The 17,912-nt window shown below is 46.6% G+C and overlaps 1 protein-coding gene across 1 annotated transcript in view; it reads left to right on the top strand.

Annotated features, from left to right (window-relative positions):
- The window catches only part of Sh3rf1 (SH3 domain containing ring finger 1), a 159,330-nt gene extending 142,732 nt beyond the window's left edge, over window positions 1–16,598 (top strand). The window contains exons 11-12 of the mRNA XM_085680332.2: window positions 5,507–5,856; window positions 14,220–16,598. Coding sequence (XP_085536458.2) covers window positions 5,507–5,856; window positions 14,220–14,388 — 519 coding nt within the window. The 3' untranslated portion in view covers window positions 14,389–16,598. The remainder of the gene's footprint in view (window positions 1–5,506; window positions 5,857–14,219) is intronic.
- The last annotated feature ends 1,314 nt before the right edge of the window (window positions 16,599–17,912 follow it).

Below are 17,912 nucleotides of genomic sequence, written 5' to 3'. Positions count from 1 at the left end.
CATCTCCTGGATAATTTGCAATTGTAAAATTTCATGTTAAGGATTCTCCCATTCCTCTTCCAGCCATCTCCCTTTTGAACTTCAGGCGATGCATGTGTTTTCTTTAAACATTTAAAATTGGTTCTTTTCAACTTTATCACAGGCTTCTCTGTGAGAACACTTTTTTCTAAGTTCTCCAAATTTTGATCTCTCTCCTCCTGTCTGGTTTCTTCCTAAAGGCCGTCCCCCACCCCCAGTTGCAAATGTTCTCTGTGGGTTGATCTATAGGGGAGTCAAGGGAAAGAATGGGAGGCAGAGATGGTAGTTTGGGTTGAGACTTGGGGCAGAGATGTGGGTATCTGCAGTGTGGTGCCTGCCCTCTGTTCACATATTCCTTGTGGCTCTGTGTCATCACCAAATACCAGGGCAATGTGGGAGGTGTCTTACATGATGGCCTGTCATGTCTGCTGCCCAGGAGAGAGTATGGCTCTCCGGACCTAGGTTATCAGTGCGCTGCCTCTGGTGCACTGCCATATGAATCACGTTCAAATGTACTTCCGGGTCTACTTGATTCTTGGACTGGTTATTTATCTGGGAGCCCTCTGCCCCCCAAATCACAAGGAAACAAGATGTTCTATTTTGTCCTGGGGTCAAAACCCTAGCCAGCTTTGATTTATTTATTTACTTTATTTGAGGCTAAGTTCCTGATTCTATTTGTAACTCCCATCTCTGTTATTCCTATTTGAAGTCCCAACTCTTTAGCTGTTATTCCCCTGTCCATGATACTCCCGATTTCCTCCATGGTCACCAGCTTCACAGCCTCATCTGAACACTTCTCTTGGGTTTCAGCTGTCTTCAGCCTTCAGTGCTGAGACGATGCACAGCCATACCCAGCCTGTGTGCTGGGGCTTCTAACTCCGGTCCCCGTGTCCATGCAGCAAGAACTCCCACCAACTGAGCCACCATTTAGTGCCTCGGATCCCTCAAGGCCCCAGTTCCTCACGATGTGTCCCTGAGGGAGACCTCAGGCTTCCTGTCCCACACTTAAGTTTGAAGGCCTTTCCTGTCACCCTCATATGGAAGATCCTGTCCCTCTTGTCTTCTCCTCTGTTCTCTTTCCTGGCTGTTTTCTCTGTTCAGATGATTTCCATTCTTCCCAGGCCTGTTTTGCTGTCAAAAACAAACTCGTCTGTGTTCTTTGTCAAGGAACTTTCTGAGGGATCTATAAATGACCACATCCACTGTCTCTGCTCTTACTGACGGCTGGGATCCAGACCTGGTCTTCAGAATGCCTGTTTATACAGAGTTCAGCAGGGAGCTGTGGGAACCAGGGTGGGGTGGGGGCAGAGAGAGAGAGAGAGAGACAGAGAGCGAGAGAGAGAGAGAGACTGACCGTGTTTGCTCTTATCGCTCTGCAGAGTAGAATCTCATTTCCACCCCTTGCTAGCATTGTGATTTTAGGCAGGCTTTCAGAGCTTGAGGCAACAGGAATAATTAATTCCTACCTCATCAGGTTGCCGTGAAGACTAAATATGGAAATCCCCCTGATAGCATTTACTGAGACTCTTGAAGTGGGTGGTGTTTAATCATCCCTAGAATTTCAGGAAGTCTCCTTCTAGAAGCCCCACCACGTTCCCTACTCCAGACTCATCCCTTCCCCTGTTGGGTTCTTGGGCAGAGGCCTCGGCCTCTTGGACAGCCATCCTTGTCGCTGTCAGACACAAACTGTCCTAGACACATCACTGTCCCTGAGCTGATCATATTGCCAGCTTCACGTTGGACACTCAGACATATTTGCATGAAGTCTGAAAGATTATTTTGTACCACATGGCTTAATTTCTCTTTAAGTTTCCCTACCTGAGGACCGTGAGTCTTGCATATTGGAAAACTGGCATATAAGGTATGGTATGTGTTGTTGACCTGTGTGCCCAGGAAGACTTGGTAATTTCTCCATGTACCTTGGAAGGAAGGGAAGGAGGGAGGGAGGGAGAGAGGGAAGAAAGGAGGGAGAGAGGGAGGGAGGAAGGAAGGAAGGAAGGAAAGGGGGCAGACATGTGGTTAATTTTGAGTTGTTTAAAACATTTGTCATTTTTCTTGTGCAAGAGCCCAGATTTAGTGTTTCCTATACTGTATTCATTGTTTATTATATATCTAGGAGTATGAATTAAATGAGTGGTCAGATCTCTGTTTCGTCTGTGCCTCCTGCCTCCACCGCCTCACCCCACCCCACACATCACTGTGTGTTAGGGATTCACCCAGCACTTCTCACGTGTCAGGAAAGTGCCTTATTGAGTTCTGTGCGTGCCTTTGTTTTCTATGCATTGGCATGTGTGCATGTGTGTTTAGATGCGTGTGGGTGCGTGTGTAAAGGTGAAGGGCAGGCATCAGTCTCTAGTGTTGGTTCTCAAGAGCCACCCATCTTGCTTTTCTTATTTTTGAGATAAGATCTCTGGATCTCACCAGCACAGACCTTGCTGATCGACTAGGTTGACCCTCGACTTCTGAGAGGCAGCTGTCTTCACCTTCCCAGACCAAGTTGTCCAGGTTCCTACAGAAGTTCTGAGGATGGCTCTCAGATTCTCCTGCCTGTGTGAGCAGCGCTTTACTGACTGAGCCAGTTTCCCATAGCTCAGTTTTTGTTTTGAGGCTCAGTGTGAACAGGCTAGCCTCCTACCGGGGATCTTCCAAGTAGCTGGGATCTTAGGAGTGCATCACCAAATCCTGCGGGAAAATACTTCAAATATCAAAGTAACCCTGGTTGTCAACTGATTGGATTTGGATCCAGATAGTTCTTTTTTCACACGGGCTACTATTTTAAATCATCAATTCTGAAATGATGCTAAAAGCATCATGTCATTCTGGGAATGGCTCCTCGGGAAACCTCCCAGAAGATGCGTTACCGAGGTTTCTCAGAGAAGATAGGCCCCGTTTTTCATACAGGCTAACGCTATTTCTTCTAGATCATTTTACGAAAGAATAGACTATTAATTCTCCCATGTTTTTCATTTGTGCTGTTGGATCTTGAAATAAACAAAGGTGCCCTTGGCTAGTAGGTGTGTCTGAACTTGCACTTATTTCTCTCAAGTGGCACATTTTTCTTCTAATACAGCCCCGGAATGCGGTATAAATAGCACCGCTCCTCATCTTTCCTGTGTTGGCACCCCCACCCCCTACCTTCTGCACCCCACCACGGTACCTAATCCTCTGCCTTCTGCTCCATAGGAAGTCAGCCTTGGCTGATGATGATAATGCGTCCCTTAGAAGTCATTACAGCAAGCTGTGTTTAATGCGTTTAATCATTTTCAATGAACCAAGTCATCTTTCTCCTTAATCACTTTAGAAGCTGCCCCCCGAGCGCAAGTCCCTTATCTGATACTCTCCCGAGTGCCCAGATCCGCGCTCTAAAGCAGCATCTTTAGCTGGGGCTTGCTGGGGTTGTAATTTATCAATAGATTTGATGCTCTCAGCCAAACTGTGGGGTCCGGGGATTAGCCTGTGATTTCTCATACCACGAGAGGAATGGCTGGATGTTGCCTGCATCTGGCAACCTTAGAAGGCAAAGCTATCAGACACCCTGCTCTTTCCCAGTGCAGAGTCCCCACAAAGAAGCGTTGCCTCAGAACTGGCAGTAAGGTTGCTTCATTGACCACTGCTTTATTTCCTCTGGATTTGGGAAACCCAAACCATCCTGCCCTGACGTTCCATTACTGTTCTCCATTTCTTCCCTTTATCTTACTCCCTTGCAATATTTTCTTGGGCCTCTCCACTTCAGGGCTGCCCTACCCTGCCCCAGGCAATGAGTGAGATATCGTGGTATGCACGATAATGTCACTGCACCCAAGCTAAGTGCGGGGGGGGGGGGAGGTCATTTATTGAAATGTGCATGGTTGATCCTCAGAAAATGGGACATCCAATAAGAGAATGAAGCAAAACCCAGCGAGATGAGTTAAGACCCGATGAGAAATGCAAAAGGCTCTTCCTCCGCTGGCTCTGCTGTCTGTAGCCCAGGCCAAGAAGGCAGGGAGATAAATGACTCTAGTGCCCACTCCTAGCCCCTCCCACACTTTGCTTCTCCTGCTTCTAGTCCACTGAAGGGCCACACACTCTGACCAGTGTTTCTAATTGGAGACTGTGTGTGGTGTCTCAGGATCTTTGCTCATCATCAAGTAAATGGCTGCTCTGGGCTCCTCCTGCTTTCTGCAATTCTGTCTCTAGTGGAATTGTGTTACTGTAGAGAGAGAGAGATTCATCCCCCAAGGGGATGTGTATTGAGTGTGACTGACTCAGAGTACCAAGAATTCCTCAGTGTTCTACCTTCTTTTGAGTGCTTACGCCGTGTTTCTGTTAGTGGGCTTTGGTTCACTTGTGCGAAACGTCATTTTCAGGCAGTGTTGCTATTCAGAGGACTTAATTGCGTCATTGACATCTTGGTAAAACAATTTCAGAGATCTGACAGTGACAGTGTTAAACCTGGTGACTGGAAAGGGTTGTGGCAGATTCTGAGAATAAAGTTGTTAGCTCAACATCTGGCTTTCTTTGGAGAGCATTTCTTTGGAGAGCAAAGAAAGGAGAGTGTCAAGAGACAGATTCGGAGTACAGTCTTTAGAGAATGAGGCTGTTGTGAGGTGGGGGCTTTATTTGTGCATTTGCTTGCAAGACAGGAAGGAAGGAAGGAAGGAAGGAAGGAAGGAAGGAAGGAAGGAAGGAAGGAAGGGAAGGGAAGGCTTGACGAGGCTGTCCTTAGACTTTGGTTGTCTGCTTTCGGGGTTTGCCATCAAGGAAGGGCTTTCACGGTGCAAATGCTTTGGCTTCTGTCACCACGGCTGCTTGAGTTTAATCAAGGTGGTGACATGTAAGAAGTGCTCCAGCCCTTGACTCTGACCAGGGCACCGTTCCGGAGGATGATAAGGCTCAGGCGTGTTGATGTGGACCCGAGTGTTGTCAGGCTTCAGTTAACTCAGTACACCGCTGGCTCATGTAGCAAGAGTCAGAACAGGCAGCATTTCAAGGGGTTCAACTCCTAATCTGAAGCTTCCTCTTTAGTCTGCGGTATCTGTTTGTGCTTTCATTATGTCATTGGTCGGGTTTACTGTGCCTGCTCCTGTGCCCTCCTGCCACAGTGCCTCAGAGGACAGCGTGTAGTTCTAGGTTCTCTTGCTACCACATAGGGTGTGGAGATGGACCGGCTTCCAACTTGGCAAGCTCCTTTACCCGCTGAGTCTTCTCACCGGCTACTTGTACTCTCATCAAAGTAAAATACAAATTGGTTTTAAAAATGTTTTACATCTTTTTAATCTGTTTATCTTGCTGCCCCAGTAGAAGATAGAAATGAACAAGAGAATGTCCAGCCCAAACAGAAGCGGAAAGGGAGAAGTAGTAACAAAAGGTCAGGTTAACTTCACCCAAAGACTTCCCCGGGAGGTAATGAGCAAATGTGATGTAATCAAAAAGCGGAACAGTGCGCTGGAAATTACAGGGTCAACACAGCTGCTGATCTTCAACTAATATCCGTGTTTCTTTTTTCCAGAAAGAAAAAAAGGGTCTACTGAAGCTCCTCTCTGGGGCTTCCACCAAACGCAAGCCCCGAGTCTCCCCGCCAGCGTCACCTACCCTGGATGTAGAGCTGGGTGCAGACATGCCCTTGCAGGGAGCAGTGGGTCCTGAGTTGCCGCTAGGGGGCGGTCACGGCCGGGCGGCCTCCTGCTCCACAGATGGAGATGGCCCAGTGGTCTCCGGGACAGCAGCCTTAGCCCAAGATGCTTTCCATCGCAAGGCAAGCTCCCTTGACTCCGCCATACCCATTGCCCCACCACCTCGGCAGGCCTGCTCCTCCCTGGGTCCCGTCATGAACGAGGCCAGGCCTGTAGTTTGTGAAAGGTGAGTCCCCTCCTCTCTCGGAGAGAACTAAGAAGTAGATAGCGAGCTCTAGGCTGGACGTTTTATTGTCATCTAGAAGATAATTTTCTACAGCGTCCTGAAATTTCAAGCCGAATTGGTAATGACATTCAAACTCATTCTGCCTTGTTCTGCTCGCTACAGCAAACCGTTCACCTGATCTCCTTCATTAATTCTAACACGTCGGCCTTTCCCCTGCTTTCTAGTTATTGGCTCCAGATTCGTATCTCCATGGCATCTGCCAGTCACTGTCTCATCCAGAGATTCTCAACCTTCCTAATGTCGTGACCCTTTAATACGCTTCCTCATGTTGTGGTGACCTCCAATTATAAATTTTCATTGCTACTTCATAGCTTTAATTTTGCTCCTGTTATAAATCATAATGTAAATATTGTTAGAGGTAGTGGTTTTGCTAAAGAGGTCAATACCCACAGGTTGAGAACCACTGCAATCCTTGGTGTCTATTAGGAGCTTACACTGCTACCCGATACAGGTAACGCACCCGGATTTATTTTATTTTATTTTATTTTGCTTTCTCCTGAGCCAGAAGAACACGGTGTAGCTTCAGATGACTCTCTCAGTTAGGGTTAGTTCACTCAGAATGAGAAACATTCTGCTAGTGATTCTGGCTTTGAACAGCCCTAGCAAGTGGGAATTCTGCTTCATGCAGCCGTGGGGGTCTCGGCATGTGGTAGGGAAGAAAATATACTTAATAAGATATATATCTACCAGGATTATAAAAAACTGGAGAGTTAACTGCTACTCATTACCAAAGAAACATCATACTGCGCATGCAAATTGCTCTTCTGTTAAACACTGAAGCCTCATCTGTTTGTTTCTGTACACTTCATTCTCTCTGGACTCGAATTTTATAAGACAAACGCATTTCTAGCTTTTCGAGGTATTCTCTTTGGTTGACATTCTCTGTGTTACAGAGTTGGTAGGGGAAGCCTTAACTCCTCATGTTGCCCTGACTGGTCTCAGGCTCAGGAATGCAAGCAGCTTCACCTCAGCCTGTCGAGCTAGCGCAGTTGGAGGGTACCACTGTGCCTGAGTTTGTGTGGGAGATTGGAAGTTTTATGTGAGATGTTATCATTTAACTGATTTAGGCTGGAGAGATGGCTCAGCCGTTAACAGCATGCACTTTTCCTGCAGAGGACCTGAGTTCAGTCCCCAGCCCCAAAACAATTGACTCCTCTTGTCTCTTTGGGTACCTGCATTCAGGTGTCTCACACGTACACATACATCTTAAAAAAATAATAATAATAACAAAATCACTTGAATTCACTTTTCCCTTGTATTTCAATTGGAACTGTATAAAACATTTGTATTGAAGCTTTATGATTTTGTGGCCCATTTTCAATTAAAAGTGAACTATGGGAGTGGGGGACAAATGTCAAACAACCTATGTTTACAAAGTATACTTTGTTATACATTTTCATCAAGAGGTAAAATAATTTCCAGTAGTTCTGACTGATATAAAGCCACTTTTGAAATGACATAGTGCCCTAAAAATGGCCCCCGCCCCCGCCCCGCCACACACATCCTCTGTGTTTCTCCTTATCCATTGTGTTCTCCATAAAGCTTTGAAACTGAGTCCCAGCTTCGCTCAGGCCTTGATTCTGGCGTCAGCCTCTCTCCCGCAGAGTTCTGCTGCCTCTGTCCAGGGGCACCGCCTCCTGTCCCTGCAGCTAGGCCTGTTAGTTAGCCTGTCTACTCCCTCCCACCGCAGAGGCTTCCTCCCTCCCTCCCTCCAGACCTTGCTCTGCAGTTTCCCTCAGGCCCCAGAGGGCCTTTACTTTGTTCCCCCTCATCCTTTGTTGACTGTTGTGACTGTTTGGAATGATGGCTCACTCTGCCCACATTCTCCCTAGGCCTTGGCTGGGCACCGCTGCCTCATTGCCACCCCCATTATGCATTCCTTTTCAGTCGCCAGATGTCCCCAATCTCGGCGGCTTCTGCATTCCTATTCTTCCTCTTAAAAAGCGCTTTCCAACAGCAGGCTCTGCCTTTTAGGCCGCCTGAAAGGAGAGCTGCTAACCAGACAGGTGATGGCGTTTGGGGAGGGAAGGAGGCACATCAGTTAGGGAACATGAAGAATTTAATGACAGGACAGATGGACACGAGCTCTCTGGAAATCTCTGGCAGGGTTTTATATAGCCATTTCAGTTTTTAGGAGAGGGAAGGGGGTCCTTAGGAAAGATTTCAGCCCAACTTTATATTTTTATAATCCATATGCTCATTGGAATATTAAATGTAATAGCCAGCCCCAGCAACTTTCCGTGGCCCTTTGCTTTTTTTTGCACCGCACTGGTAATGGTATTTATTTAACTTGAATGCTTAAGTCTGTCTGACTGTAAAAACAATGTGAAAGTGGTTTGTTATCCACCAGGAATGGAGGGTTTTGGTTAATAGAGACCTAGCAAGCATATCATTTAAGGATTACCTGTTTGCATATTTTGAAAGTTTCGACACAAGGAGAAGTACTTAGAGCCTCAAATGGAGGACGGACGTGCGATCCAGAAAGCACCTGAGGGGCTTCGCTCCTTCCTTCACAGGGTACACACCAGCCCTGGGTTCATCATGCAGGACTCCGTCTGAAGGACTCGCATGGAAACATGTTTCAGGGTGTGATGCTTGGACGGAATGAGCCCGCATTCTTCCACAGGACTCGGCAAGAACAAGTGGAAAGTCCCCTCTCCCACCGTGGTCCTATTTCATAAATCTCTGGGGGAGGTGGGGGAGGAGGCAAAATTTAAAAAAAAAGGGGGGGGACTGAGGTAGCTGTCAGTGGAAAGGAGCAGTCACATGACACGAAGAGGCGCAGTCTCATAATGAGGAAGGATGAACCTTGAAGTGTGTTGACAGGTCTTGGTGTCAGCTGAGAGAAAAGTCTCCTGGGGAACAAAGGGATTCTTTTGTGTTTGTGCGAGAGATGGCTGCAGAAAGCAAGCAAGAAATAGATTGGTATCCTGGAGGCCGGGGATGTGTAGTTGACGGCAGCAGAAGTCACGGGACAAATATTTTTAGGTTCTGTTTGAGAGTGTGGAGGAAAAAAATAATTAGGAGATTGCAGAGTGAAAGTAGAAATAAAATATTTCACATGAGATGGAAAATAAAAGCACATGTGACTTGACACACGCACACATGCATGCAGACACGCACACACGTGCGCACATACGCGTACACAGATGGCGTAGGGAAGTGCAGCCAGTCACCTTTACCTGTGTGTATTTTGAAGTTTAGGAATTGAAGCAATAACTTCATACCCTCAATTGGGAAAGAACCCATGGTCTTTGATCAGGGGTTAAGCTAGCATTCTTAGAAACACCCCAATTGGATAGCGGTAGACTTGCGGAAGGCAGGCAGTCGGATTTAACCAGCATGATGAATTTCTTTGAGTCAGTGACAATGAGCCCACTGGGTGAAGCCATAGACATAATTCATTTGGACTTCGCACATGATGCAAAGCCAGCTCGTGTGGTTTTGCCAGTAGAACACTTAATTAGATATTAGATTGCTGTGGCAACTGGCAGGAAGCGGTAAATGGTTACTCACTCAGCCCAGGCTGATAGGGTGCTTCTCGGGGTCATGGGGGAGGGAGTTCATTGCAGGCCTCCAAGGGCGGATTAGACATGACAGCATGGGAACTAGGGACAGCCAATGAAGGCAGAGAAAAGGAACGAAAGAAATCGAAAATCGAACAAAAGGCTCCAGGTGTCTGTCCAGATGGAAGTTAGAATGCGATGACCCAAACCAGAAGTTTGGTATCATCTGTCATGCAATAGTGCGCCTTCTTCATACAACAGCAAGACTCTTCCTCCAGCCCCATCCTTGTGCCTGTGGCCTGTGCCTGGAGGTGGTGGCCCATTTAAAGCAGAAACAAGCCACGCCCAGTGTGCTTTGTTCAAAGGGACCGAGTACTTTCCAGCAGCCAGAATGCCTGTCAGCCCTTCTCTCCCTTCTCCCTACCCCTCTCCTTCCTTCTCATGCAAACACACACCCTACCCCTGCTCTCCTGCAGTCTTCCACTCACTCTTGTGTCTCTCCTTTTTTTTTCACTAATATTTCCATTGTTTTTAGTGACTGAAGCATCTCATATTTTAATTGTGTAAAATATAGTTAGCCCATAGACAGACATAATGCAGAGAGTGTGAGACCTTGGGACACTCAGTCCTGAAAAGGGTATCTCCATTAGATCCCCCCTCAGGGCTCAGGGAACCCTGCAGAAGAGAAGGCGGAAAGAATGTAAGGGCCATTGGCGATGGAGGACACCAGGAGAGCAAGGCCCCCTAAATCAGCATGAGCAAAGCTCGCGTGAACACACAGGGCCTGCACGGGTCTGCACCTCTGCATGTATTTTGTGGTTCCAGCTTAATGTTTTTTTATGGGATTCGTGAGTGTGTGAACAAATGGATCCCCGATTCCTGGGCCTTCTCTTGGGCTCTTTTCCTCCAAGTTGCTTGTCTTGTCCAACTCCGGTCTGATAGTTCTAGTTTTCTCTTACTGTACTTTATCTTGTATTATTATCCCTCCAAAGCCTGTTTTTTTTTCTAATGAGACACAGAAAGGGAATGGGTCGAGGGGCCGTGGGAAGGAAACAGAACAGCAGAAAGAGGGGAGACTGTAATCAGAATGTCTTATGTGAGAATAGGATCTTTTTTTAAGTACAAAGAAAAATAAAATAGAGTTAAAATTTACCCCTCTTCAAAAGTAAAATCCGATGTGCCAAGTTCCTTTACATCGGTCGTTCCTTACTGTCCATGTCTAGAAATTTTCCTTCATCCCACACTGAAACTGAATCACATCTCCCTGTTTCTTCCCCTCCCTGCGGTCCCTGAAGGGACCGCCTGCTTTCTCTCTGTATGGTGGTCGCTTATCAATGGAGTCCTGGCAAATCTTCCCTTTTTTGCATGGCTTATTTCTCTTAGTATCACGTTGTCAAGATTCCTCCCTGTTGTGGCATGCCTCGGCATTCCGTTTGTGTGTAAAGGGCATTGTACATATTTAAACACGCTTACTGTGTGGTTAGATCTCTTCGTCATTCAGTGTGCTTAATGAGCGTCACCGTGTGTTCAGCACTTGGTAGCACGGGGCTGATTGAGTGAATTTGGCATCACCCCACAAAGCCGAGAGCAAATGAGACGGGAACACAGATGGTAAAAATCCAGTGTGGACTGAGCTAAGTGCCATGAGAAATACACACGGGTTCCTCTGGGACCTAGTCGAGCGTGAAATTACTTCCAGGTATGGGGCTGGAGATTTCAGAGGGGAGATTGGGAGCCAGACCTTGAGAGATTGATAGGGCGTGGATGGACCGAGATATTGTCAAAGAAATTCCCAGTCCGAGGACCTGTGTGAGCCAGTATGTGGAGTAGGAGGAGCGAGGCTATATTTGAAGAGACATAGTCAGGCTTCGGAATGTTTGTGGCGATGAGAGCAGCTATCACTCCCTTTAAAGCAGGATTAAGGCCGGATTGTCTGGGCTTTGTGTAGGGGTGTAAGGATTAACCTTACAGACAGGGAGAGCCTGTTAATGGTTTCTCACCACGGGCTCCTACAGGTGGAGCCACTGAATGTAAATCTTTGAGTTGTGTGTGCAATGGATTGGGGACAGGAAGAAATCCGGTGCAAGGAGAAGGCAGTGAAGCACAGTGAGGTCGCCAGCCAGGATGGTAAGGACGGCAGTGAAGAGGGCTGGTTCGGTCGGGTGCAGGTGTTGGAGGCGGCTCAGAAGGTGTGGAGACCGTGGCTTTGGTTCAAGATGTTCAGAAGTGCCCAGGATCCCTATTCGCACCAAGGCAAGCATAAACCCAGCGAGATAGCGGGCGGGGCGCAGGCGTAGGCCTTCGCAGCTGGTCGCACATCTGCTTGCTGGTCTCTAAATATTCCGCTCGGGTGTGGAGCTCACCGGACTTTCCTGCCAGTGTTTGGCTTTCTGAGTCTGTGTGAGAAGTCTCAGTACAAACCACCTTAGGAGGCCCAAGGCCAAGGGCTGAGCTGGAAGGCTTCTAAGTGGAGTCTGTCACTGCCGCACCTGGCGGTCCTCACATGCTGAGACTGTGTCACAGTTTCCACTATGCACAGGGCTCCTCGCACCACCCCTCCCCCTCGAGCGCTATAACTTAGCAATGGAAATTTGCTCCCACTGGGAGCTTGGCAGGAAGATAATGTTCTTAGCCCAGCAGCCATTCTACTGCCGGGTTTTCTGACAAAATTGGTTTAGTGCATTTTTGTAAAATGCAAATATTAATCTAATTCACTTCGAGTTTTTCAAACTATTCTTGTTCCATTTTACCTTAAAGCAGCTTTGCAGACTGCCAGTCAGAAATGGATCTCGTGAGAGATGGTCTCAGAATAAGCTTTCAGTCAGTGCTACATGCCCCTCCTGAGCTGCACGGCTTTGCTGAAACTTTAACTCGCCCCCGATGGCAGCTACATCATTGCTTTTTATGTGGATTGTTAGCCTGTTGGCATCAGACTTGAGAAATCACATCTGGGTCCTTTCTTTAGATCAGCCCACAATGAAGTTGTGAGTTTGCTTTTAAAGATGTCAGGGGAAGGATTCCAAAACTCTATGTCATTCTAAAGTGTGTGAACTCTCAGTGCCGGGGTGTTCTTTAGCTTGTGGCGTGAGTTCATTTGTCAGCTGTGGGCTAAACTGTGCCTTAAAGGTCCCCTCCAGACCTCTGTGTCCTCTTGAGTAAGCCACATGCTTGAAGAAGAAGCTGACATCCTGGTGGAGTCTGTCACCACCGTACTAAGGACATCACTCTTGCAATCTCATTATGCTCCCTGTGAAATATATTGCCTAACTCAGTGAAGCTCCATTCCCCAGGTGAGGAAACTCTGGCTCTGTTAAGATGTTCTCCCTGACCCTCCACCCACAGTGCCTTGCCTCTTCCCCTGCTCTGCATTTGACTGACCTCGTCTGTCAGCCCTCATGTCTGAGTTGACTGAACCCTTCTTGGAAAGGATAAACCAACCCAGTGCTGAGCTTTGGCTGCAGGCCTGGAAGGGTAGATTGGTCCCTGTGCCCCAGGGAGTTGAGTAATTGTTGGGCAGCTATATATGAAAATGAGACCACTTGCTGTGATCTCCCCCAAGGTGGGTAGATTCTGACTGTTCTGGGCTGGGGCTTGAAGGAGGAACCAGGCTGTAAAGATGCTTGACTGGGGATCGAGGGTCCCGTTTTAAGGTGACTCCTTCATGTTACCGTTGACTGGTTTGGGGAAGAAGCTTCAGATCTTCATATGGTGCCCTCCTTAGGGATATCCATCAGCCTCATTCGTGTTGCCTGATTTCCCCATCTTTGGTTACCTAGCCTCCAGAATCACACTGTCACAGGGCATCCCTGTGCATTTTAGAAAACTCTGAGAGCGTGAGAGCAGTAGAGGCAAGAGTGACTACAAGATGGATACAGTACACCATCACCTACTTCGATTGGGAAAAGCAAGAGGAAGGAAAAAGATAATGTCTACTAGAGAAAAGACTCGGGTGGGGGGACCCTAAATGAGTTACCACCACCTTGCTTCCTTGGCTGCCAATCATAATTCTGCATTGGAGACTGAAGCAGGAGGCAGGAGGATAGGAGATGCTAACCCACGAGGCTACTGGGGTATTTAAGCTACACCTCCTTCCATTCAACGTCCAAATTGAGAACCAAGGACAAATTGATTGGGACTAATCACGATTGGAATGTCAGCATCACTATTAATGATGGTGAACAAAATTTGAAGCCACGGTTCTCTGTTCTCTGTCTGGACCTTGGGACCTTCTTCTCAACAGGGGACTTGGCTATGCAAGGCAGGCAAACTTCCTCAAAACCATTGCCTTCTGGATATCAAGCTCAGTATAAGGATACAGAAGATGTCCTTCTAGGTAACAGACCTGACAGCAGGTGTCTCCTGGCTCATTGTGGGAAGGCAGAGCAGAGCCCATACAGTCTGTAGGAAGCAAATCACAGCTACTGTGAGCTCTGAAATCAAATCTACTCATCTCTTCCCAGAGTAGAGGGTAGGACAGAAATGGTCCCCCTGTTAAAAGTCCATGTAAAACACAGCCTTTGGTATGGCCAAGATGCAAAATACTGGCAGCAGATAAAAATGTTCTTCCCTGTGTAGGTAGCTCAACCACACCAGCCTGGTCATTACTAGTGGATTAAAATGAATACTCAGGCTCAGTCTTTCTTAATGCCGAGTCTGCTAAGCAGAGATTCACCGTATTTTGAGTTTTGTGAACTCTTGTAAATTCGTGTGTAAGCCCTGTTTGCATGGAGGCACTGTGCTGACCGACGATGCATCATTTTTTACCGCTGATCTAAATAGTCTACTTCTCTTTCGTAGGCACAGGGTGGTGGTTTCCTATCCTCCTCAGAGCGAGGCGGAACTTGAACTCAAAGAAGGAGATATTGTGTTTGTTCATAAAAAACGCGAGGATGGCTGGTTCAAAGGCACGTTACAAAGAAATGGGAAGACGGGCCTTTTCCCGGGGAGCTTTGTGGAAAACATCTGATCGGAGGGAGACTCCACGCCGAGAAGGGGTGACGTCACATCACGTGACTAAGAGCACAAGGCAGCGTCATAGGAAGAGCACATCTGTGGACTTCCAGGTCTCCAAGAGCTGAGCACAGGATGGACACGTGATTCCAGAGCCGGGACCTGGTTACTCCAGCAGACAGAGTGAAGGCGGCCCCTCTGTGGGTTCCGTCCCTCTGGGTTCTGGTGTGTGAAGTGTGCCTTGTACTGTTTAGTGGACTATTCAGAGACATGTCTTTTTTTTTTTTAAAGATGTATAACTAAAATGGACAATTGTTTACAAGGCTTAACTAATTTATTTGCTTTTTTAAAACTTGAACTTTCTTGTAATAGCAAATTCTTTGGATTATGATTTTTAAAAAATATTAATTTATGAAATGATGGCTAAGGAGAAGCTGGATTCTCTCCTGTTGAGAGCAAGAGGTTCTTTTTGACATAGAATGCACCCCCCTCCCCTGCTCGCTGCCCTCCTCCCCCGGTTTTATTTTGCTTCCTTTAGAAAAAAAAAAAGCCAGTTTTCCAAACAGACAACTGAATATTGACCATCAAGGTCCTGGGGTGGGGAGACAGTGGCTTCTGGCTAGAAGAGCTAGTGGGGCCATCTCTCTGCTTTGTTGAGAAACCAACCCGAAGATCTGATCCTCGATTTCATTTTGTGGGTTTTTCATTTTCCTAGAATGAAGTGGGTGAAACAGGAGGAAAATAAAGCACAACCATTGCCTAAAAATACGCATTTGTTTGCTAACACGAGCAGCTCCGTGCGTTGGCTGGGAAGTAGGAGAAGTTGAAGTTGTTGTCGCTGTGTGTGAATGCCTTTGAAATGTAATTCCTGTTTTACCCTCAAGTGAATCTGCATGCCCAAGACACAGTAAAACTTTGTGAGCCGGTGGTGGTAAGAGATGCACTCGCGTTGAAGTCGAGAGCTGTCAGAAACACTGGGAAAGTTCCCGTTCATCCATTGTGAGTCCTCCGCCATCTTGCATGTGTTCCTGGATCCCCACGGTGATGTGGACTGTGCATGGTGTGTACAAGTCGCTGCCGTTTCCACTCAGAACTGACCGATACAGGGGGGTTTAAACAGCGTTCTCTTGTCTACCCCACCGCCACTACTGACCGAGATGTCTTGAGCGCTTGCTCGCTCTCGGAAGGCGCACGTTAGCCAGCACACCAGTGGTTCATTAAATGCTCTTTCGTACGTGCCCTCCCAGCGGACTGATGTGAAGGGCGAGTGTATCCAGGAGACCACTCGCTCCTGTGACTGTGTTGAAGCTCTGCAAGGCTTGCTGGGAGTGGCTGTGCCCACACCTTACAATTGCTGCAGGGTCCAGCCGAGCCCGCCTTTTTATATCCATCCTTTGATGTCCGGTGGTGTCTTCTTCCAGTTTCATCCCAGCCTGGGTAGTCCTGGAAGCAACTGGAGGAAAGACAGCCAGGTAGTGAACGAGATTGTTCTACAGTTCTCTTCTGGGTAAGTTAAGGAAGGAAGGAAGGCAACATACCACCAGCCTTTTCCTTTTCCTTTTTTAACTGTGAGAAGAAAGTAGCCGGGAAATATCCACATGAACTGAAGAATCAAGTAATGACAAGAGATTCCATTGTCTTCAAAAGTTATGTAGTGTGGTTAGAAGTGGAATCATTCCTGTTAACCATTTTTTTGATATAAAAACACTGTATATTATGTTCCTTTGTGTTGAATTTTTTTTAAAAAAATACTTTACTTGGATATTCATGTAATATATAAAGGTTTGGGGAAATGAACTTTAGTTAGAAAAAAAGCTGACCTCAGCTTTCATCTGTGTGAGTTGACACCAATGTGTCATAATATTCTTTATTTTGGGAAATTCGTGTATTTTATAGAAATTTTAAAAAAGCAAAAAGACTACTACAAGTTAAGAGGATTTTTTTTTACCTGTCTTTTCTCCATATTTTCAGCTATGTGATTGAAGTATCCTTGGTAATAGTTCCCTGGTATAAAGTTGATTAAAATGTCATCTCTTGGTAGAGGATTAAGTGATATAATGTGTGGGCTTCCTATTGGTTGTTTTGGAGACAGTAGATGGATGTTGTAACAAGGGCTTGTTACACAGTTGTGGTGATGATAAAATTACACCTTATCATTCCTTTTGTGTTAATTTTGAGGACTGGATAAAAGGTTTCATTATTAAAAGTTGATGTTCAACCCTTCTATGCCCTTGGTATCAGTCTTTGAAATATTTGCTCTTTAAAATGAACAAAAATTAAACACTTGGGGCTGGAGGGACGGCTCAGCCCTAGAGAGCGTGGACTGCTCTTACAGAGGGCCTGGACTCAGGTCTCACACTGGTCAGCTCACAGCTGCCTGTAACTCCAACTCCAGGGGACCCAATACTCTCTGACCTCTTCAGTGTTGTACTTATGAACACACACACACATGCACACACAGAGAGAGAGAGAGAGAGAGAGAGAGAGAGAGAGAGAGAGAGAGAGAGAGAGAGAGAGATTCTGAAAACTTGGCCACTTTTGATTTAATTTCTTTTATTATTAATTCATTTATTCTTTGACTTAATTTCTAAATGGCAGAATTCTTGGCATGCAGCTCAGATTGGTGGTGCCTCCGATGATGGTCAGTCTGATGGTTATGATGTCTTTTTCCTTTCAAACAAACTTTCATTGCTTAATTCTCTAAGAAGCCTAAACTCTTCGAGGAGTCTCTGGGTCTCAGAAGATAGTCTGTAACCCTTGCTGAGCTCGGTCCCTCCAAGATTCCCAAAATAACCTAGCGAGTGCATGATCTCTAAGTGTGGGCGTAGCAGAGCCAAGCACATGACCATTCCGGGTCTGCTGTGGCGTGAGAACACTGTCCCTCAGCTGACCATGATTTTAATCTCCCACGAAATGAAAGGCCCACGCAAGTCTTGTTTAAAAATACATTTTTGTTGACTTTGGGTGACCATATCAAATTACTTGTAAGAATTAAAGGTCAGGGATTCTAGGTTGTATTGAAGCTGTATCCCAGAATCTCCCTTTGTAATTGCCTGCGCGAGCCAATTATGACGTAGGCTCCTCCTGGTCTTGCCCTGTATATCCTGCTGAAGGTGTGGGGCAACAAAGAAAGGGTCGCTGTTTGAAGAGTCTCCTCTTTTCTCCTCTCTTTTCTCTTTTCTCTCTCCCTCCCTCCCTTCCTCCCTTCCTTCCTTCCTCTTTCTCTCCCTCCCTCCCTCCCTCCCTCCCTCCCTCCCTCCCTCCCTTCCTTCCTTCCTTCCTTTCTCTTTCTTTCTCTCCCTCCCTCTTTCTTCCTTTCTTCCTTCCTCTCTCTCTCTCTCTCTCTCTTTCTTTCTTTTTTTGAGACAATCTCTCTATGTAGCTGGCTAACCTAGAACTTGCCATATAGACCACAGACTGGCCCCAAACTCACAGAAATCAGCTTTTTTCTGCCTCCCCGAGTCCTGGGGTTAAAGGAATGTGCTTATCATGTTTAAATATGTAATATTAGTTTCATCAAATTTTAATCAGAATCTTTGG

The sequence above is a fragment of the Myodes glareolus genome, chromosome 23 (assembly GCF_982192425.1).
Source record: "Myodes glareolus chromosome 23, mMyoGla1.1, whole genome shotgun sequence".
In the NCBI taxonomy this organism is placed as follows: Eukaryota; Metazoa; Chordata; class Mammalia; order Rodentia; family Cricetidae; genus Myodes; species Myodes glareolus.
This window is presented reverse-complemented; position numbering and strand designations above follow the sequence as displayed.